The 25,079-nt window shown below is 35.8% G+C and overlaps 1 protein-coding gene across 2 annotated transcripts in view; it reads left to right on the top strand.

Moving 5' to 3' along the window:
* Nucleotides 1-12,128: 12,128 nt before the first annotated feature.
* Nucleotides 12,129-25,079, top strand: part of LOC127709668 (extracellular serine/threonine protein kinase FAM20C-like) — a 69,213-nt gene continuing 56,262 nt past the window's right edge. Inside the window, exons 1-2 of one of the 2 annotated variants that reach the window (XM_052215299.1) lie at nucleotides 12,129-12,423; nucleotides 22,988-23,689. In XM_052215299.1, the coding sequence (XP_052071259.1) occupies nucleotides 23,199-23,689 (491 nt within the window). In that variant the 5' untranslated portion in view covers nucleotides 12,129-12,423; nucleotides 22,988-23,198. Of the gene's footprint in view, nucleotides 12,424-22,733; nucleotides 22,780-22,987; nucleotides 23,690-25,079 lie in introns of those variants that run through there. The other variant, XM_052215300.1, reaches the window with a different exon arrangement.

The raw sequence follows: 25,079 nt of genomic DNA on the forward strand, positions 1-25,079 counted from the left end.
TATCTTTGGTTAGCTTGCTTGTTAGCTGAACCGTGAAGTCATTGTTAGGTTAGGTAAACTACCCTACTTTAAGAATAGACTTGTCCGACAGAAAACCAATCGATCTGTCTGTTGGACTATGCTACTTCGAAAGGAGGGTAGTATACCTGACCTAATAATGACTTCACGGTTCAGCTAACAAGCAAGCTAACAAAAGATATTACCTTTGGCTAAACACTCAATGGAATCTGCTGTAACGATCATTTGTATTTGTACTGGGATCGAAACAGGAGTAATAGCTCGCTGAAGCTCGCATTACACATGTTTCTTAGCCTCGTTCAAATACAGCTGATATTTAAAGACACTAAACAGTTATTGTCTATATATAAGATTTAAAACGTAAAAGTTTATTATTAGACTCTTTGATGTTCAAATTCCAATACATTTAAACTACTTTCTAATGTGAAACAAATGCATGTATTTACATTGAAAATTTGCGATGCCTATGTAATTGAAATTGCATATCACATACCGTCAGCCAGCCAAATAGAAAACAAAATGCAAAAACAAAACACATTTGTCATTAACCAATCCAGCTTTACGCAATTTTATTATCAAATAAACAGTTTTTGTAAAGCTTCATGTGGACCCTTTGACTAAAATGGCTGTGTTTACACCACACAGATTCTGAGTGCAGACAAACCAGTGCATCTGGAAAAAAATAATTCATCTGTCAATCTAAACATCATCAATGACCCTTTTTTGTTTTGTACAAAAAATGAATGATTGAGTCAAGCTCAATTTACCTAATTCATTTAAAGTTAAAACCCCTATTTTTTTTAATTTTCAAATTGTTTTTTGAATAAATCTGGTGTTGCTGTTTTTGTTGTTGTTGTTGTTATTTTTGTTGTTGTTGTTGTTGTTGATGTTTTTGACCAACATAGACCTAACAGCAAGCATAAGAAAAATAACAAAAAAAGAAATAAGAACAAGACAATCTTGACCTTTGTATAGAAAAACTTTGCTGTTCAAAAGCAAGAAACGCCCTTGAATAAATAATCGAACCAGTATGGTACAAAATATGTTAAATATTCTAACGGTAATATCAAAGTAAACACTTCATTAAGCTTAGTGTAGAACTAATTAACAAAAATGTAAATATCAGCTGCTGTACGCTGCTATGGGTTTTTAATAAAGTAGTACCACAATAATCATTGTTTCGTGAAGTACCTCTTCACGGAATTTGGGTATGGCATTACCTTAATATCTTAACTGCCTCTGTGACTTCAAGGAAGCTTGTTTGTCTCGAGTGGTGGACCTTGTATCTATCCCCGGTCTTTAACGTCACGGAAACAGATGTAAACAATCTAAGTCATACATTTTCACCTTCAATATTAGAGGTCCGTCAGATTGCCCCGTTGTTACCTTTTTTTTTAAAAAAAGATCTATTTTTTATCATTGTTCTCTTTCTTTGTTTTGGACTCCTGTGATTGGTTGAATATTTTTATATGATCTCTTGAACCTTTGCTGTCATCAACACACTCGTCCTGGAATTAATATTGCAATACGCATTTTTTCATCATTACAGTTCCACGAGTATGTAGTTGTATATAACCAAACTCAAGCGAAATATACGTATTTCAGCTAGCTATATTCATTTTTTTTTCATTTCTCAATTGTTATATTTTTTTTCAAAGAAATCGCCTTTGCGTAAATGCGGAACACGAACAGACTACAAAATGAACTGCGATGTAAATAATAACAATACCATCGTTCGATCGAAATAGAGAAGAATCATACCAGGATAAACATGAATCTTAAAATTATTTATATACCTGCTATTTATACAGAAATTGACTGAGTGAACGCAGGATGAAACTCAATTTGCAAATAACAGAAAGCTTAGTCTTAATAAAGTAACCATTCTAGTCAATTTGATATGATTATTTCCCCTGTAAATCTTGGAAATGGATGTTACCAGTCGTGGAATGACTCAACGGATCATAATAACGCTTTATTAAACTAGAGAAACATTACTTTTCACTAGCTTATTATTGACAAAGCAGTTATTTATGAGATCAGATTTATTATTTTAAGAGCGATTAATCTAAATCACAGTTATATACGATCTTCTTTTGTTCAAAAAGGGAAAATAAATTGGTTTGTTTAACATTAGCCTCTAATCTTGTTAAAGAAAATGGATAGGCGAGGCTGTCAGAAAGCATGGTATAATAGGCAGTACAAAAAATATCAGAATTAAGCTATTCGAAGAAGATTGTTATTTCGCATCATGGTATCATATTATGAAAGCGAGTCCAGTAATATGATTGCAAAAAAGGGATTCAGAAACACCTTTTCCAAATGTGTTTGTGGACAAATAAAACAGGCAGACAATTTCTCCGTCAAAATCCATCGGGTAAAATGATCGTAAAGGTCATTTATAACGCGTTTTAAACACCATCGACATTTGAAATTAAACAAAGGAGTGATGCCATGCCGAAAGTTTTTTGTAATAACCACCCTCATTTTTGCGCTTTCGGTTTCGCATTTTTTACATTGTACGTTATCCACTTGTTAAACGTATATACGGTTTGATTTAATCCCAGCATATGTACCTTTGTATGCTTATATCATGTCTTTGTTCTTCTCTGTGCCCTTGTTATTGTAAAGTTTTATAGTAATAAGGCATATATATATATATATAATGTTTAAAAATAGCAACAATCAACATCCAATCTATTTAGGCGTGGATCAGTTTGTGAAAATAAACTGATACAGTTACTGAATTAAAATAATATTTTTCATATATATATATATAAAGTCAATTGTGGCGTAACAGACATACAGTTCAGTGTCGTAACAGCCATACAGTTCAGTGTCGTAACAGTTATACAGTTCAGTGTCGTAACAACCATACAATTCAGTGTCGTAACAGCCATACAGTCCAGTGTCGTAACAGCCACACAGTTCAGTGTCGTAACAGCCATACAGTCCATTGTCGTAACAGCCATACAGTTCAGTGGCGAAACAGTCATACAGTTCAGTGTCGTAACAGCCATACAGTTCAGTGTCGTAACAGCCATATAGTTCAGTGTCATGACAATCATACAATTCAGTGTCGTAACAGCCATACAGTCCAGTGGCGTACGAGCCACATAATTCAGTGTCGAAACAGCCATACAGTCCAGTGTCGTAACAGCCATACAGTTCAGTGTCGTGACAGCCATACATTTCAGTGTCATGACAGCCATACAGCTCAGTGTCGTAACAGCTGACAGTTCAGTGTTGTAACATCCATACAGTTCAGTGTCGTAACAGCTTACGGTTCAGTGGCGTAACAGCCATACAATTCAGTGGCGTAACTGCCACACAATTCAGTGTCGAAACAGCCATAAAGTTCAGTCTCGTAACAGCCATACAGTTCAGTGTCGTGCCAGCCATACACTTTAGTGTCGTAACAGTCATATAATTCAGTGTCGTAACAGCTTACGGTTCAGTGGCGTAACAATCATACAGTTCAGTGTCGTGACAGCCATACAGTCCAATGTCGTAACAGCCATACAGTTCAGTGTCGTAACAGCCATACAGTTAAGTGTCGTAACAACCATACAATTCAGTGTCGTAACAGCCATACAGTCCAGTGTCGTAACAGCCACACAGTTCAGTGTCGTAACAGCCATACTGTCCAGTGTCGTAACAGCCATACAGTTCAGTGGCGAAACAGTCATACAGTTCAGTGTCGTAACAGCCATACAGTTCAGTGTCATAACAGCCATATAGTTCAGTGTCATGACAATCATACAATTCAGTGTCGTAACAGCCATACAGTACAGTGTCGTAACAGCCATACTGTTCAATGTCGTAACAGCTATACAGTTCAGTGTCGTTACAGCCATACAGTCCGGTGTCGTAACAGCCATACAGTTCAGTGTCGTTACAGCCATACAGTTCAGTGTCGTAACAACTATACAGTTCAGTATCGTAACAGTCATACAGTTCAGTGTCGTAACAACCATACAGTCCAGTGTCGTAACAGCCATACAATTCAGTGTCATGACAACCATACAGTTCAGTGTCGTGACAGCTTACAGATCATTGGCGTAACAGCCATACTGTCCAGTGTCGTGACAGTCATACAATTCAGTATCGTAACAACCATACAGTTCAGTGTCATGACAACCATACAGTTCAGTGTCATGCCAACCATACAGTTCAGTATCGTAACAGCCATACAATTCAGTGTCGTATTAACCATTCAGTCCAGTGTCGTAACAGCCATACAGTTCAGTGTCGTAAAAGCCATTCAGTTCAGTGTCGTAACAACCATACAGTTCAGTGTCGTAACAGCCATAGAGTTCAGTGTCGTAACAGCCATACAGTTCAGTGTCATGACAACCTAACAGTTCAGAGTCGTGACAGCTTACGGTTCATTGGCGTAACAGCCATAATGTTCAGTGTCGTTACAACCATATAGTTCAGTGTCGTAACAGCCATACAGTTCAGTGTCGTAACAAATATACAGTTCAGTGTAGGAATAGTCATACAGTTCAGTGTCGTAACAGCCATACAGTTCAGTGTCGTAACAGCCATATAGTTCAGTGTCATGACAATCATACAATTCAGTGTCGTAACAGCCATACAGTCCAGTATCGTAACAGCCATACTGTTCAATGTCGTAACAGCCATACAGTTCAGTGTCGTTACAGCCATACAGTCCGGTGTCGTAACAGCCATACAGTTCAGTGTCGTAACAGCCATACAGTTCAGTGTCGTAACAAATATACAGTTCAGTATCGTAACAGTCATACAGTTCAGTGTCGTAACAACCATACAGTCCAGTGTCGTAACAGCCATACAGTTCAGTGTCATGACAACCATACAGTTCAGTGTCGTGACAGCTTACAGATCATTGGCGTAACAGCCATACTGTCCAGTGTCGTGACAGTCATACAATTCAGTATCGTAACAACCATACAGTTCAGTGTCATGACAACCATACAGTTCAGTGTCATGCCCACCATACAGTTCAGTGTCGTAACAGCCATACAATTCAGTGTCGTATTAACCATTCAGTCCAGTGTCGTAACAGCCATACAGTTCAGTGTCGTAAAAGCCATACAGTTCAGTGTCGTAACAACCATACAGTTCAGTGTCGTAACAGCCATACAGTTCAGTGTCGTAACAACCATCCAGTCCAGTGTCGTAACAGCCATACAGTTCAGTGTCATGACAACCTAACAGTTCAGTGTCGTGACAGCTTACGGTTCATTGGGGTAACAGCCATAATGTTCAGTGTCGTAACAACCATATAGTTCAGTGTCGTAACAGCCATACAGTTCAGTGTCGTAACAAATATACAGTTCAGTGTAGGAACAGCCATACAGTTCAGTGTCGTAACAACTATACAGTCCAGTATCGTAATAGCCATACAGTTCAGTGTCGTAACAGCCATACAGTTCAGTGTCGTAACAACCATACAGTTCAGTGTCGTAACAGCCATACAGTTCAGTGTCATGACAACCATACAGTTCAGTGTCGTGACAGCTTACGGTTCATTGGCGTAACAGCTTACGGTTCAGCCATACAGGTCAGTATCGTAACAGCCATACAGTTCAGTGTCGTAACAGCCATACAGTTCAGTGTCGTGACAGCTTACAGTTCATTGGCGTAACAGTCATACAGTCCAGTGTCGTAACAGCCATAAAGTTCAGTGTCGTAACAGCCATACAGTTCAATTTCATAACAGCCATACTGTCCAGTGTCGTAACATCCATACAGTTTAGTGTCGTAACAGCTTACGGTTCAGTGGCGTAACAGCCATACAGTTCAGTGGCGTACGAGCCACATAATTCAGTGTCGAAACAGCCATACAGTCCAGTGTCGTAACAGCCATACAGTTCAGTGTCGTGACAGCCATACATTTCAGTGTCATGACAGCCATACAGCTCAGTGTCGTAACAGCTGACAGTTCAGTGTTGTAACATCCATACAGTTCAGTGTCGTAACAGCTTACGGTTCAGTGGCGTAACAGCCATACAATTCAGTGGCGTAACTGCCACACAATTCAGTGTCGAAACAGCCATACAGTTCAGTGTCGTAACAGCCATACAGTTCAGTGTCGTGCCAGCTATACACTTCAGTGTCGTAACAGTCATATAATTCAGTGTCGTAACAGCTTACGGTTCAGTGGCGTAACAATCATACAGTTCAGTGTTGTGACAGCCATACAGTCCAATGTCGTAACAGCCATACAGTTCAGTGTCGTAACAGCCATACAGTTCAATAGCGTAACAGCCATACAGTTCAGTGTCGTAACAGCCATACAGTTCAGTGTCGTAACAGCTTACGGTTCAGTGGCGTAACAGCCATACAGTTCAGTGTCGTGACAGCCATACAGTCCAGTGTCGTGACAGCCATACAGTTCAGTGTCATGACAGCCATACAGTTCAGTGTCGTAACAGCCATACAGTTCAGTGTAATGACAGCCATACAGTTCAGTGTCGTTACAGCTTACGGTTCAGTGTCATAACAGTCATACAGTTCACTGTCGTGACAGTCATACATTCCAGTGTTGTAACAACCATACAGTTCACTGTCGTGACAGTCATACAATCCAGTGTCGTAACAGCCATACAGTTCAGTGTCGTTACAACTTACGGTTCGGTGTCGTAACAGCCATACTGTCCAGTGTCGTGACAGTCATACAATTCAGTGTCGTAACAACCATACTGTTCACTGTCGTGACAGTCATACAATCCAGTGTCGTAACAGCCATACAGTTCAATGTCGTAACAGCCATAGAGTTCAGTGGCGTAACAGCTTACGGTTCAGTGGCATAACAGTCATACAGTTCAGTGGCATAACAGCCAGATAGTTCAGTGGCGAAACAGTCATACAGTTCTGTGCCGTAACAGCCATACAGTTCTGTGCCGTAACAGCCATACAGTTCAGTGTCATGACAGCCATACAATTCAATGTCGTGACAGCTTACGGTTCAGTGTCGAAACAGCCATACAGTTCAGTGGCGTAACAGCTAAATGTTCAGTGGCGTAACAGTCATACAGTTCAGTATCGTAACAGCCATACAGTTCAGTGTCGTAACAGCCATACAGTCCAGTGTCGTGACAGCTTACGGTTCATTGGCGTAACAGCCATACAGTTCATTGTCATGACAGCCATACAGTTCAGTGTCGTAACAACCTGATAGTTCAGTGGCGTAACAGCCATACAGTTGAGTGGCGTAACAGCCATACAGTTCAGTGTCATAACAACAATACATTTCAGTGTCGTGACAGCCATACAGTTCAGTGTCGTAACAGCTTACGGTTCAGTGGTGTAACAGCCATACAGATCAGTATCGTTACAGCCATACTGTTCAGTGTCGTAACAGCCATACAGTTCAGTGTCTTGACAGCTTACGGTTCATTGGCGTAACAGCCATACAGTTCATTGGCGTAACAGCCATACAGTTCAGTGTCGGAACAGCCATACAGTTCAACGTCATTACAGCCATACAGTTTAGTGTCGTAACAGCCATAGAGATCAGTGTTGTGACAGCTTATGGTTCAGTGTCGTAACAGCCATACAGTTCAATGTCGTTACAGCCATACAGTTCAGTGTGGTGACAGCCATATAGTTCAGTGTCGTAACAGCCATACAGTCCAGTGTTGTGACAGCCACACAGTTCAGTTTCGTGACAGCCATATAGTTCAGTATCGTACCAGCCATATAGTTCAGTGTCGTGACAGCTATACAGTCCAGTGGCGTGACAGCCAAGTTCAGTGTCATGACAGCCATACAGTTCAGTGTCGTAACAGCCATACAGTTCAGTGTCATGACAGCCATATAGTTCAGTGTCGTAAGAGCTTACGGTTCAGTGGCGTAACAGCCATACAGTTCAGTGTCATGACAGCCATACAGTCCAGTGTCGTGACAGCCATACAGTTTAGTGTCATGACGGCCATACAGTTCAGTGTCGTTACAGCCATACAGTTCAGTGTTATGACAGCCATACAGTTCAGTGTCGTTACAGCTTACGGTTCAGTGTCATTACAGTCATACAGTTCACTGTCGTGACAGTCATACAATCCAGTGTCGTAACAACCATACAGTTCACTGTCGTGACAGTCATACAATCCAGTGTCGTAACAGCCATACAGTTCAGTGTTGTTACAACTTACGGTTCGGTGTCGTAACAGCCATACTGTCCAGTGTCGTGACAGTCATACAATTCAGTGTCGTAACAACCATACAATTCACTGTCGTGACAGTCATACTATCCAGTGTCGTAACAGGCATACAGTTCAGTGTCGTGACAGCCATACAGTTCAGTGTCGTAACAGCCAAAGAGTTCAGTGGCGTATTAGCTTACGGTTCAGTGGCGTAACAGTCATACAGTTCAGTGGCATAACAGCAAGATAGTTCAGTGGCGAAACAGTCATACAGTTCTGTGCCGTAACAGCAATACAGTTCAGTGTCATGACAGCCATACAATTCAGTGTCGTGACAGCTTACGGTTCAGTGTCGAAACAGCCATACAGTTCAGTGGCGTAACAGCTAAATGTTCAGTGGCGTAACAGCCATACAGTTCAGTACCGTAACAGCCATACAGTCCAGTGTCGTGACAGCTTACGGTTCATTGGCGTAACAGCAATACAGTTCATTGTCATGACAGCCATACAGTTCAGTGTCGTAACAGCCTGATAGTTCAGTGGCGTAACAGCCATACAGTTGAGTGGCGTAACAGCCATACAGGTCAGTGTCATAACAACAATACATTTCAGTGTCGTGTCAGCCATACAGTTCAGTGTCGTAACAGCTTACGGTTCAGTGGCGTAACAGCCATACAGGTCAGTATCATAACAGCCATACTGTTCAGTGTCGTAACAGCCATACAGTTCAGTGTCTTGACAGCTTACGGTTCATTGGCGTAACAGCCATACAGTTCATTGGCGTAACAGCCATACAGTTCAGTGTCGGAACAGCCATACAGTTCAACGTCATGACAGCCATACAGTTTAGTGTCGTAACAGCCATACAGATCAGTGTCGTGACAGCTTACGGTTCAGTGTCGTAACAGCCATACAGTTCAGTGTCGTTACAGCCATACAGTTCAGTGTGGTGACAGCCATATAGTTCAGTGTCGTAACAGCCATACAGTCCAGTGTTGTGACAGCCACACAGTTCAGTTTCGTGACAGCCATATAGTTCAGTGTCGTAACAGCCGTACAGTCCAGTGTCGTGACATTCATACAATTCAGTGTAGTAACAGCCATACAGTTCAGTAGCGTAACAGCTATACAGTTCAGTGTCGTTACAGCCATACAGTTCAGTGTCATGACAGCCATATAGTTCAGTGTCGTAACAGTCATACAGTTCAGTGTCGTAACAGCCATACAGTTCAGTATCGTAACAGCCATACAGTTCAGTGTTGTGACAGCTTTACTGTCCAGTGGCGTGACAGTCATACAATTCAGTGTCGTGACAGCCATATAAATCAGTTGCGTGAGTCATACTATCCAGTGTCGTAACAGCCATACAGTTCAGTGTCGTGACAGCCATACAGTTCAGTGTCGTGACAGCCATACAGTTCAGTGTCGTAACAGCCATAGAGTTCAGTGGCGTATTAGCTTACGGTTCAGTGGCGTAACAGTCATACAGTTCAGTGGCATAACAGCAAGATAGTTCAGTGGCGAAACAGTCATACAGTTCTGTGCCGTAACAGCCATACAGTTCAGTGTCATGACAGCCATACAATTCAGTGTCGTGACAGCTTACGGTTCAGTGTCGAAACAGCCATACAGTTCAGTGGCGTAACAGCTAAATGTTCAGTGGCGTAACAGCCATACAGTTCAGTACCATAACAGCCATACAGTCCAGTGTCGTGACAGCTTACGGTTCATTGGCGTAACAGCAATACAGTTCATTGTCATGACAGCCATACAGTTCAGTGTCGTAACAGCCTGATAGTTCAGTGGCGTAACAGCCATACAGTTGAGTGGCGTAACAGCCATACAGTTCAGTGTCATAACAACAATACATTTCAGTGTCGTGTCAGCCATTCAGTTCAGTGTCGTAACAGCTTACGGTTCAGTGGCGTAACAGCCATACAGGTCAGTATCGTAACAGCCATACTGTTCAGTGTCGTAACAGCCATACAGTTCAGTGTCTTGACAGCTTACGGTTCATTGGCGTAACAGCCATACAGTTCATTGGCGTAACAGCCATACAGTTCAGTGTCGGAACAGCCATACAGTTCAACGTCATGACAGCCATACAGTTTAGTGTCGTAACAGCCATACAGATCAGTGTCGTGACAGCTTACGGTTCAGTGTCGTAACAGCCATACAGTTCAGTGTCGTTACAGCCATACAGTTTAGTGTGGTGACAGCCATATAGTTCAGTGTCGTAACAGCCATACAGTCCAGTGTTGTGACAGCCACACAGTTCAGTTTCGTGACAGCCATATAGTTCAGTGTCGTAACAGCCATACAGTCCAGTGTCGTGACATTCATACAATTCAGTGTAGTAACAGCCATACAGTTCAGTAGCGTAACAGCTATACAGTTCAGTGTCGTTACAGCCATACAGTTCAGTGTCATGACAGCCATATAGTTCAGTGTCGTAACAGTCATACAGTTCAGTGTCGTAACAGCCATACAGTTCAGTGTCGTGACAGCTATACTGTCCAGTGGCGTGACAGTCATACAATTCAGTGTCGTGACAGCCATATAATTCAGTTGCGTGACAGCCATTAAGTTCAATGGCTGTTGTTTGTTACTGTATAGCATATTTGGTTTTTTTAGTTTATTATTTTTGACATGAATGTGGCCGTTGAATTCTCGTTTCAATTGTTTTACATTTGTCATTTCAGGGTCTTTTATTATAGCTTGCTATGTAGTAAAGGTTTTGCTCATTGTTTAAGGTCGTACGGTGGCCTGTAGTTGCTAACTTCTACTTCATTTGGTCTCTCGTGGAGAGTTGTCTTACTAGCAATCATCTCCTTATTTTTATAAAGGCAATAATCCACTTCAATTTCTGAATCACTTCGTAATTGCAAATCCATGTAAGCTAATTATGTAAACCTCAGACTAAACCACAAGACGGTAAAACACAGACTTTGACTACAACACATTTGCAAAGATTTTGAATTAATTTTGACATTTAACCTTTAAAATATAAATAATACTTAAAACAAGGAAAATTTCAATACTTTCTTTGTTTGTCAATATTGATATTTGTTTGCCCTTAGATACATTGAGATAGTATTTGCTTAAGGAAAACATATTACCCATACACTTAAGATATTAACTCAGAAAATCTTTGATAACACAAATTTTGTTTGAAGTATTTTGAACTGAATGTAACATGCTTTAAAAGAACTACCGCATACTTTTCAATCAACCTAATTTAAATCTCTTTTTTTGTGAACGTTCCTACGACGCGTACAGATATACCGTTTGATATTTTGTTCTTTGCTCAGCATGACTCGTTTTTAACAATCATACCTTAAAGAATACCGGCTTCTTGCAATTGGCCTTGAAAGGTGTCTATCAGAATTTATGAAACCATGATAATCAAACAGTAATTAAAAAAAAGGCAGACAACACGGACGGTAGGTCTAATTTTAACTACATTTGTAAAATAAAAAACAATTTTAAAACTCGATCACGACTCGCAGTAAGAAAGCGATTCATCAAATGTTCCTCTCCAATAGCCCTGTGATCCCAGTGTCTCGGATGATAAAAGTAAGTAGTTAACCACAGGCAATCACAGACTCAGAATTAGCCATCTTTCTGTTGAGAAAACTTTATCAATTATTAAGATTTGTTAGAAGATAGTGACGGGCAAAACAAATTACAGTTTTTCGATCGGTGTTAACGTCACATCGATCCCTTGCTTTTTAAATTCTAACATCTGATCGATGTCTAATCTGTATATATATATATATGATAAATATGTACTTTTCGCCTTGAAGATGTTGCTAGTATGTTCATTGATTAAAAACCTTTTAATGCAGAAATTTAATCAAACGATCATAAAATTTACATTTTCTATTCCCAAAAATCAATTAATCATGTCTAAATTTGATTTGGCAGTAAAATAGTAATATTTAACATCCAACAATTCATTTCCATTGATCACAATATGAAACAAACATTTTGATGTGGAAATAAAACAAACCACACTGACGGAAAAGTAAACTTAGCATGAAAAGATGGTTAATGTATCGCACACGAAGAGTTTGTAAGTAGCAACCATCCGAATGGTATAGTAATCAGAACGTGTGCACAAATTACAAAACGGGCTTCAATTAGAAGTAAAACTTAGAAATAGTTTGTCAGCAGGGATTAAATCAATCATTCACTTATTGCAGAAGACAAGTTATTTGTAATATTGAATGACACAAGGGGCTTTTTGTTGACATCGCTAGGCTATAGTTGGGTAAGTTGCACCAATTAAGTTAGAATAAGTGTAATTATTTTAAAACGGTTTTATATGAAAAGTAATATTCCGCCAGGTGTCGATTTTCGATATCGTTTTTATTTCTTTATAATGTCTTTACTGTTTTAGATCAATTTGTATTTTTTTGTTATTGCCGTAGCAACTTTTTTTGCATGACATTTGTTTTTTTAATTAATTATTTTTTTTTTTTTTGCATAAAAGTGAAGTGTTTCAAATTATTTGATTTACTTTAAAAAAATTAATTATTGAATGTTTACTTAAAGAAGTATATATATTGTAAGGCGAATCACATCGATCAGGATCATATTACCATATAGAAATTCAATATTTCCTTTAAATTCTTTATTTGCTTAAATTCAATTAAATAGATTTAAAGAAAGAAATCAGAATAAAGTTGAAAAAATCAATTTTCATTTCAAATGTTGTCTACAGTAAAACACACATTTATATTGATACAGATATATTTATAATGATTTATCAAAAAGAAAATACAAACAATATTTGTTCTGCAAGTGGAGTGCCTTTTATCTACAAGATAATGTTATAAATTTAGCGAGTTTATAAAAAATATAAATAGTTCACCAGCTTTTAATGGCCGATTGAACTAAATTTTAATTGGCAAAGTGTAAGTTACAAGATATACATGAATACGACATCAAATCAATTTCCCATGTATTTTGTTTCGTAATAAATACATTTAAGTACTCCAAGAATTTTTAAACTGCAAATTCGCTTTAATGCCCTCCACAGGAGAGCACATACATGTATATTCATATCAAATATTAAAACCGGTATTAAACAAATTATGACGTAAATTGAAAAAATACAAATGCATACTAGGTAAGAAAATAAATAAATGAACATAATAAAAAAATCATACTTTTTAAATGTCGTGCGTCTGAAGCGCTTTTCTGGATTTATATTCTTCAGGAACGCTCAAGCATCATTTGGAAGCGGATGCGTATACTGGGGTGTCTATACTTGTAAATACGTAGAAACGTTAGCTTTATGATTAAAGGGGACCTAGGTGGAATAGCCAAATTAATCTCTGAACAAATTTTGGCCGAGGGAGTTGGAACCTTAATTTACAAATGTATAAAGAGGAGTCATTTTTTTTCTTCTTGTTTAGTGACTGTAACATAGATTTTGCATTCCTTTTATTTGACTTTCTCACTTTTCACGGTAACAGAAGAGATTTATGTTTGCTTTTTTCATAAGCAGTTTTTATCAAGGTATATTTCTCATAATTTATTGATTCGAAAATATATAATGATTTCTAGTAGCACGTTGACATGTACTTTTCTTTTCAAGTTATAAGTTGAAATACATTTCATAAACTAAGATTAGTTTTTATTATCAAATATTAATCTGAATTCTTCAAATTCTGCATCGTCCTAAAAATGCATGAAATTGAAATATTTGCCACTGGATGTTAAGCAACCAACAATCAATCAAATTTTGCAATAACCCGAATAATTCAGTCGTTAAATTCCGCTACTCTACGGTGCTATACATTCCTCGCAAATAGGAGAGATCGATTACGGGGAGTTGTTCGGGTTAATTTGGTATAATGTCTTCTTAAAAACGCCAACAACCAAAGTGTATATGGACAAACAAACCCATTAAAGATACAAAGAAATGTTCCCGCTTTTAATTGTCGTCTGGTCGTAACAAGAGACAGTGACGATATAATCGTAAACAGTTAGAATGCCAAATGAATTGTAAAATTGAAGAGCTAGGTTAAAAACAAAATTTCCTATAAGTTAAACCAATCATGCCACGGTCATCTGAGACTACTGTTAGACTATAGTTATAGTAGTTTCAGCGGATATCTACGCCTGGGAGTTGATAAACCTTTGTGTTTTGAATTATTTTATCATTTAATGAAGATAAGATTTACAGAAAATGACTATATACATGATACTAAGAGGAAACTTATGTGAATATAATTCAAATTAACCATTAAAAATTCACAATCTGATTAGATTCAGGAACCATTACTGTTACTATGTAGAGCTCTTGTTGCTATTCAAGGTTCGAGACGACAATTAAAGACGGGAAAATTCCTTGTTAACTTTCATGTCATTATTCAATACTGTCATTGTTTATAATATCTCTGTACAATGGATTTTTTGGTTAATGAGAATAAAGATATATATTGTGGGTACCCATTCAAAGTTCCAAACATTTTTTTTTAAACAATATCAATTCTCCGTAAACATGGTATTGATTAGTACCTCATTACACAAAAGATCTTATTGTAAATATAAAGTTTACATACAGTCTTAATGTCAAAAAGTATGTATCTTTCTTACTGTAAATCAGGCAGCCACATGTTACCTTAAATCGAACTCAAAAGTTCATATTACAGGTTTTATTTTATTTCGTCAATAGATATATGTGATGATATATCAAATAATATTATAATTAAATCTTTTACGATAGTACGAGTTTGTATTGATATATTTTTTTATGATTTTATGTATTTTTATAATACAATTTGAAATGATTGTGATCAGCTAATTACAATAGCTCCAATTACTAATGACTTTACTAGGTCATCTCAGGCACCGACCATTTATCTTGTGCGTTTGTGTGTGGGAGCGGTGGAGAAGGCATGTATTTATCTCGGGACAAACTCATTTTTTATTATCCCAAAAAAAGAAGAAAAAAAAAAAAACAAAAAAAAAAACCACACACATTTTTTTCAGCTTCATACAAGAACATGATTATTTTTAGATACTAAATTTTAATATATTTCCTAACCTAATTTTCAGTGGAAACACATGATTTTTTTTCCATTTCAATATTATTTTTTTAAAGAAATTTAGAACTAGAACAATAAGGAAAAATATGCCCCCCTTTACATACACAAAAGATGATTGGTCGTTGTCTTAATATTTATTATATGAGCGGACTGACTGTTGTATACATGCATATAGATATCTACAAATAAAATTCAGATCTTATAGCATGGAGTCAACAGTGATGAAAGTAGCGTCAAACACCAATCAATTAAATATCGTAAGGTATAATCACTCGAGTTTAGTTACGACCTCTAAATATCACTACGAGTTATATATCGTTTGTTATTTTGTCTCGATGATGTATAACCGACGTCTACTTTTATTTATTTCCATTCTAACATAATTCTTCGTCGAGACAAGCCATCATGTGCTTTTCAGAAATCAAATCATTCATCTGGAATACACTATAAAAAGTAATGTACAATTACTCCAAAATGGTTTACGTAAACTCGGTTGACACTCGGGTTGACACCACAAGTAGTGCATCATAACACATTAGACAACGAATGGGGACACTGTTTCCGGGAAATATACAATATATTTCTGAATACACTACTGAAAATGTAGACAGCTCCTGTAATGAGGGGATAATTTCGAAATCACATATACAAATGTTCAATTGTCTGACTTTGGAAATTGTCTGAATAAATGCTACATATGTCAAAATAATTTGTAAACATTCGTCGCAATTTGCGTCCAAAAAATGTCAATCGACCTAACAAAAAGAAATGAGTATCAATTTGCATAAATTCTATCGTACAGATTTACGGCGTATTCCACGATGAGGTGACTGCGATAGTCCTTCAAGAAAATATTGTCAGCATGGTAGTTTTTAACAATTGTATATACACAAAAAGTTTATAATTGATGACAGTTATGAGAAGCTAACTTCCTCTTTCTTTTTTAAAGCGAACGAGGACAGGCTGTAGTAGATTAAAGTACTAGTAATAACAGTTATTTTGAAGGAGTTTATTGATCATGGATAAATTGGGTCGACTCTGAAACTAAGTCCGAAGGCTATCTGTGTGAAAAGCCGAATTTTCACATTAATTAACTGTAAACATGGTAAATGTAAAAATTACTTTTCGATAAAATGCATAGTATTACTAAATTATCCTACCGAATTAGACTATTTACCGGATTTGTAATAACATAAGCAACACGACGGGTGCCACATGTGGAGCAGGATCTGCTAACCCCTCCGGAGCACCTGAGATCACCCCCAGTTTTTGGTGGGGTTCGTGTTGCTTAGTCTTTAGTTTTCTATGTTGTGTCATCTGTACTATTATTTGTCTGTTTGTCTTTTTATTTTTGGCCATGGCGTTGTCAGTTTGTTTTCGATCTATGAGTTTGACTGTCCCTCTGGTATCTTTCGTCCCTCTTTTATGCCCAGATGACATATTTTATCAGAGGCGGATTCCTTTGGTGTCAACTGGTGCACTTGACACCTACCTCTTGTTAGCAAAATTTATGCACCATATAGAGTATATTCAAAATTTTGATTTATATACCAGTTAGTCATTAATGACAATCTTGTCAATCTATTTCCAATACAATAGATTTATATCATAAGGAAACTAATTCCACATTAATATACATTGAATATGTAATTACCGATCATGTATTGCTAATTCGGTTACTGGCTCTACTCTTTTTTTGTGACAAAAATGGTGGGTGACACACTCCTAAAAAAATTCTGGATCGGTTCATGTTTACGAACACTTATAAAACTGCTTCGCATCTTAGGATGCTGTACCTTTGAGATGTGTTTATACATTGTACATGTATACACTTTTTAGTTGACACGACGCACATATTTTATTTTATAAAAGAGTCCAAACGAAAATTTAAGTGCACACTCATTCTAACGTTATATATAGGTAGTACGTATCAATTTGTACACAAATTTTCAACATGATAGAAAGCGCTAAGATTAGGTCAATAAGAAAGTAAGAAGATATGAGCGGCAACCAAAGATTTAAAGTTGAAAAAAAAACAGACGAAAGAAAAGAAATGAAAAGATCAACAATATTCGTAAAAAAGGTACATAGAAACAAAGATAAAGCAACACAATCCTAAACAAAAATCAGGGATGAAAGGAATAGCCCGATATTTGTGCATCAAACTCCCGAGTTTTAGGAAAATATTATATAGTACCCAAATGAATTACTCTCTGTAACATCCGAATTACATATCTGGATTTAAGTTTACTGTTCAGACTATTGCTGAGGTGTACTGTAAATTGATAGTGGAACCCTCTTGAGTATCTCGTATTACCTGAGTGGAAAATCATTCAGTGTTAGTTGACAGCAATACCCGTTGTAAGGGGAAACGAATTTTAAGTTTGTACGAATATGAGAGATGCACGCATAACCGACCCGAAACGACAAATTTTACACTTTCACAATGCAACAGGATTCAACCAAGTTTGTTTTTTACGCTTAGATCTAACGACAAATAGTGACCAGGCCGTGGATCGAAGAAGTGCATATTTTTGTTTCTTTACGATCAGGGCAAGGTCATGATTTTGTTTGTTTCTTTGCGATAAGGGTAAGGTAATGGTTTTCTTTGTTTCTTTACAATAAGGGCAAGCTTTTGTTTTTTTGCGTTAAGGGCAAGATATTTGTTTTCTTTTCTTCTTTACAAAAAAAGAAAGGTACTGTATTTCGTTGTTTCTTTGTGATAAGGGCAAGGTTATGATTTTCTTTGTTTCTATATGATAAGGGCAAGGTTGTGGTTTTCTTTGTTTCTTTAAGATAAGATCTAGGTTGTGGTTTTCTTTTTGTCTTTAAGATAAGGACAAGGTAGTAGTTTTCTTTGTTTTTGGTGTGCTCGGTGGTATTTTTTTATTGTCTACAAAAAGAAACACAAATACATTTTAGAAAATATTTTGAAAATAAAACAACATCGAAAATTTCAAGGGGACTTAAAATCTGAAGTCATATATCATGTATAGCATTACTTTGTAAAACAAATGTTATATACTGATGTGTATTTTGCTACTTATAATTTATGAACAATAATAATGGTCATGTTTAAAATTTTCGTCAATCTGTATACATACTTAATATAAAACAAGGAGATGTGGTCTGATTACCAAAGAGACAACAGAGTTAAATTTAAGTATGGATGTGTGTGGTTTTTTTTTTAATTTTCTTTCTGACCGGCCTTTCGATTTTGAAATTTGACTGACGAAAAACAATTAAAAAACAGACACGACCTAAGGCTTCAAACAGGAATCAATAGTTTCTGGAATTGCACATGGTAAAGAATATTTTTAATGAGTACGTGTCACTTGTAAGGTATGTTATTCTTTTGTTAGGTTTTATCAGCATACAAGAATATTTTCAAAATTGACATCGACACTTGTTTCTATATAAATAGACATCTGCTTATATACATGTCGTAAAACCAATACTACTATTGTAATAAAGCTAATATGCACATGTATGCATCATAATTTACATATGTCCTGAACAAGCTGTCATATGTAAATCTGCCTTTGAAATAAGTAATTAAGTTCAGATATACCATGAATTAAACTTCTTAGCCTAAATTAGGCTGATATGCATAAAACCACATAAGCTAAGATATCCAATCGTACGTAGTACTAATTTATCGTAGGACATGTAGAAAAATCTATCCGTTCGGAACAAATCTTGACTTAGGTAACCCAGGTTCAACAGTCTCGTTGTAGACTATATTTCTTGTGTTTTGTGTCCCTTAGAGAATTTGGTATTGATTGTAGATTTTTTTATTCTCTTTTTACCCCACGGGTTCAGTTTGGTTTACTGTCGTTTCATTTGGGTTCGTGGAAACCAACGGCTTGATTTAAGCTTGTAATGAAAACACACGTTTTGACAGACGACAAAAAAAGACAAAGAGCATGTGGTGAGGTTAATAAACATTTGATATTTTGTCAATTTTTATAGACTTCCCCTTTTTGAATGAAAATATATACCTTGGAATTTGGTATTTTTGTAAAGCAAAGTCTTGCCTATTCCCCGGTTTGAAGGCATACATACACATTAATTGCCCATTCCCCGTTTGGTCGACTTTGAATAACATTTTTAAAACATGAAAACTATTAAATATTATGACACAGACAACAGCTCCTTTATATAATATCTCCAACAGATTGCACATATTTGCTAATGTAACAAGAATGGACCAAGAAGATCAAAGATATACAGTTTTTTCTTCTATAAATTTACATGTATTTAGCGGAACTAATCTATTTCAATCGTCATAAGAAATTAACTTAAATATAAAACAACCATCTGTCCTCAGTTTACATCCGTGTAACAATACATCCGTGAAATATATTTCATTACTTAGATGAAATATACAACTAATAAGTCCTGATTAGTTTGTAATCGAATTGGAGGTGAGTACACTAAGAATCCATTTAATAGAGATATTATTCATTGTTTTTCAAGCACTCTTCAATCACGTTTGTCATCTGGTTGAACAAGTATGCTGATGAGAACTGGCAGAATAGTTCGAAAGGCAAGTTATTGACGTGTCTTAATGAAATTTTATTAATATTTTGATATTAGTTTTTTCTATGTCATTAAATGAAAAGATGATTTGCATTATTTACATATATACAAAGAGAATTAGATATACAACATAAGGCACATTGTCGGAAAATATACAATTAATCAATACAAAAAAAGCGATACGTCTAGCTTTCTTTTGGTATTGTAGCGATTTGATGCTATATTGCTTTTCGAGAAAATACCGGTACATGCATTTTTTTATCCTTGTTTTTTCAGGAAGGCGCTAAAATATTCTTTTTTGAATTCTTTCTTGTTGTTTCAGCCTTTAATACTATTATAGTTTATTCTATCAAAGAAAATCGTGTCGGGTTAAGCAAATTTATACTGAAGCTAGCAACTTCCTGTTGTCTTAATTTCTTAAATGATTTATTTTGTTCAATGTCTGTTATGGTGCTATATAAAACACAATATCAGACCAATGACAGAAATTTTGTTTTTGTTTTCCTCACGAAACTGCTGTCACACCAAAAAGTTGACATTTTTCTCTCATTGGTCATAATTTGTAAACTTATGCAAGACAAAAAGTCTGCATCCTTTAAATGGAATAGACATGATCGAACCCGAACCGCGTAGAGGACACCAAAGACATTACCGTTACCACTCGAGTTGGCTAGACAGCTGGAATTACAAAGAAATAGATATTTTTAATACTTTAATGACTTACTTAACATACATAGACATAAAAACATTCAAATCATATATATATTGCTGCCATTGAACAATATAGTGTATGCCATCAAATAGATATAAAACATAGAATTTAACAACATTGCAATACAAACTAAATTCGACACAGGCGGGCCATTTATAGTTTAAGACATGCATCCGCCAAATAAATAAGTTTTCCAATACCCCAAGCTTCAATACGCCTTGAACATTATTGATAAACTTCAACAGGGGACATCTTCTGTGTCAGTCTTATAATTGTGTGCTCGCCTCAATTGCGAGGGTGGGGACGGGGTGGAGGCGGAACGTGCGCACATTTTAGTGAGTGTGCTTCATACAAAATGTGCTTCGGTCACCACTTTTTCAATCCATTAAAATTACAAAAAGAACCATTCAATTCTTAGATAATTAAATTTTTGAAAATAATATCTAGAAATTTTACCGCTGAAGTACCGCACAGGACGCATACAGCAAAATTGGAAATTCTGCTGAAATTGGATCACACTCTACCTGTAGGGGTAGAAGGGAGAATCGGTTTATATCATTCAGATTTAGTGGAGAAGAGCAATACGTCCGAATTGTCAACCTTTCGTTAAAAAATGTACATTTTACATTCAAATTGTTAAGGAAATTCGTATTATAGTTATACTTCCCATATATATTAATCAGTCTATTGAATGAGCTTATTTATAGAGAGGTTGTCAATAACATTTTTATAAGGGTTCTATGGCATAAGCCTTAAATGTATTATTCGGGACAACAGTTTGGAAAGGGATTAACTATGCTGTTAAACAAACTTTCAACGACATCATTGGAATGATATTTTACATTTAAAGTTTGGGGGTGAACGGGTTAATGTTCTTTGTAGGAAAACGTAATTATATGCACATTTGTATCGGTTGAATTATGATGACGTAGTTAATATAATCTGGGTCAATGGTTGACTGATTTTCATTGACTGTTATAACACATCTCTTTTTCATATTAGAAATTAATTTGAAAATAAAATTAAAAAAAATCTTTTTTAAACGACAAAAACATCAACATATTTCATTACCGATAGATGCATGAGGCGCATACATTAGAGAAAAAAATTGATTGATAATTACAATATAAATACATGTTCCGAATGAGTATATATGAGTATTTGGACCATACGCGTTAAAACATACAATTGAATATGGAATCATGTTGACATACAAATAACAAATGAAATGCATCACTGACAGATGTTTGGCTTGTTAAACGCACGGAATTGTGAAACTTTGATACATTTTTTACATGTATTTAATTTTCAGATTTAGTTTACTCTTTAAATTTGTGATTTTCCTACTTATAAACAAAGCTGCTTTGCATGGTGTAATATGTGATTTGACATAATTTATATTTGGATTTTTACATAAAGTTGATAATTTAATTTGAAAAGTTGAGAATGCGTTCATTGCATGGCAAAAGAACAGAAGGTTTAGATAAAGCTGACGGATTTTTTCATATTTTTCAAAATTTTATAATGAAAATATTGCAAACAACTTTTTTGACTGTAATGATGTTTTTGGTTCTTGCGAGAAATTTGAAAAGTAAAACAAATAAATCAATAGATTTTTTTTATCGAAAAAGCACGTTATGCGTATATGGACATGACTTTAAAAGCCGATGCGATCTTGTTTCATCAACAAGACATTAAACAAAGAAATGAAATGCATCTTCTAAAACAATGTACTGCGTACACAGGTTTTAATCCCGTGAATTTTTTGTTGTATTTTTGAAAGAAAAAAAATATAGATTTTGTGAACGTAAACGTAAATTTTAATCCCATGGAAACCTTTTCTGCCTTCGTTTAAAATTATTAACTTTATGAAATTCAATAGTTGTCAATTGAATGACCAATTTAGTTGCATTATTGTTTATTCGGCAAAATTCAGCTTATCGTCCTGAATACCCACGAAATATTTGTTACTGGACGTTGAGCAAACAGAAATTAATACCAATCGAAATAATTTAAAGTTTTAAAACACATATTATTTAAAGTTACAAGTTTGATAAAGTATAGTTACTATGGTCATATTGATTTTCTATTTTTAGTTTATTCTTAACAAATAAAAAAGACATCAATTACCTTACATAATTATTTGTAAATAGACCTTCTTATACCCCGGGAATAGCCATTATACTACGCAAACAATAAATTATGAATATGATTATTAAAGGCTGATTGAAGAAGTCCATTATATCTTCAGGTAAGGTTTCAGGTAAAGTTGTTTTCGCATGATTAAACTGTCAACAAACCCCAACACAACCAGGTAGGTTAATAATTAACCTGTGCGTATCAATTGTTTTGAAACAAACACCTGCCAATCAAAACGAAATCTAATACATTTCAGCTACCGATTCTGTGCGCTTAGTGGCTACTTTGAAAGATTTATATACAAGTTTGATACCTTACCGTTATGTACACTGATTAAAGTGATATAAATAATCACATACCTGGATTTTTTTTTGTTATTTCAGAGTATAATATATACAACACTTCGTTGACTGACAGTAACTTGAATGATCACCTATGTCAATTTCACTGACAATGTAGTTGTAGTCATCGCTGGATTCAAATGCGTGGAAAGTATGGGAGAGTACACAAGCTGAACAATCTTGTGGAATTTAAAATGTGATTCAAGTTTATAGATATGGATGTAAAATTTTATAATTATTTATTGAATATATTATGAAGTGGAAGCAACGTATATTATTTTGTGGAATAACAACTTTGTTCGTGTGTAGTGTAGTTTTTCTTCTACAAGCACTACCCCAAGTAAAAGTTAGTTCTTTTAGATTAACAAATAGTGGACGATATATGAATTATGGAGAAAATACAGCACACATGTCAGCAATTCGAAAACGGCTGAACAAAAGTAACTACACCAGCGATGATTTTAGTCCCGAAAAGGGGGACCCTAATTTACTTCGAGGATTCCAAGGAGGACAAGTTGGTGGAATACGGAATAATATACAACCACTTCAATTCTATCCTTCAGCTAATTTTGTAAATTATACAGATAAAGATGTTGACTATCTTTTAAAAAAATTACAGTCCATAAATAAAGAAATCTACAATTTTGAGAAACTAAGGAAAATGTCGTACAAACAATTGATAGAAAACTACCACGATAGTATCAAAAAAGGAAAATATCTCTCAGCATACCGGACATATGAGGGGTAAGTTATTATATATTATCGTTTTATTTATGCAAAATAACAATATAGTTGTGTTTCCTCCCTACGCAATCTCAGCCACTGTTATTTTTATCTGTGATGTAGATTTAGCTTTCCATTAAAAAAAAAAAAATATACAAATTACACGAGTAGTTTGGGCATGTAGATCATTTTCAGATGCATGGACACATGTTCTGAAACATAAAATATATGCTCTCCCCGCGGGCAGTCATATTTTACTAATTACAAATTTATTTCCTCATTAAATCGGATGAAAAACTTTTTCGTTGTCCAACATATGGTTTCAGTGTAGGGTCCGAACATGTGTTACATTTATTCAAAGCTCCTTGGTCAGTCATATTTTATCTGAAAATAAAACATGTAAAATGAAATTGATTTTACGGTATTGCAAACGGAATCATAAAAACACATCGTCACTAAATCACACCTGCTTCTGCGTCAGACTACAAAATGAGATTTAATTACATGACGATAATCCCTAAAGCAGTTAACCTATCTGAAGTTCCTTTAATACAATTAATAGTACCATTCAAGTATATAGATACATCAATGGTCGTATTAAAGTTGTATGTGTAAAAACACACTCCTTAGTTGTTCAGGTCCAATGTACCGGCTTATCATATGCCTTGTTTCTGGAAGTATTTGGGTCCGACACGGGACAGAAAAAAGGAGCGGAAAAGTTAACAAGGGGAAATAGATAAACACGGGACAAAACCATTGCTGCAGGAAAAACGACGAAAAGACCATCGAATGAATGACATTATTTCTCATAAAACTACAGTGACATAAAACTAGAGTTCACTGAATTGTAACATGCATGTGTGAATAATATAATGAAATTAACTTAAAGGACTCAGTCTGACTTTCACATTTATAACTTTGATACATTTACATAATTTTTTCTATTACACAATGTATTACAATATTTGGTTAGTTAAATGTTGATCAAATTAAAAGATATTAGGGGAAAACGACGAAAAGCCAATCAAAAGTCCACAAAACAATACACGCAGACAATTAAAGATTTAGTATCACGAACACCACCAAAAACCGCAAGTACATGCCTCCTTTAAAAAGAGGTGCACCTCCATGTGCAAACTACCCCTCAGGCCTGTATCTACAAGTACAAGTCGAGAATAAAAAAATACTTTGCCAATACATACGTTTGTCATAAAAACATTTTGTGCCTTTAAAAGCTATAATGATCATTAATAGAATGACGTCTTGCCAGAAGAAGCATTTGGTGACTTTATTAACAATTACAATCTTTAGAGTTGCGAAAATGAGGTCCATGTCCATCAAGAGTTACATGATCATAAATATGTTTTTGTTTAATGTTTATACTTGTAGTTCTTGATTGCTGTGTTAATAC

This window comes from Mytilus californianus, unplaced genomic scaffold, assembly GCF_021869535.1.
Source record: "Mytilus californianus isolate M0D057914Y unplaced genomic scaffold, xbMytCali1.0.p SCAF_7, whole genome shotgun sequence".
NCBI classification, from domain to species: domain Eukaryota; kingdom Metazoa; phylum Mollusca; class Bivalvia; order Mytilida; family Mytilidae; genus Mytilus; species Mytilus californianus.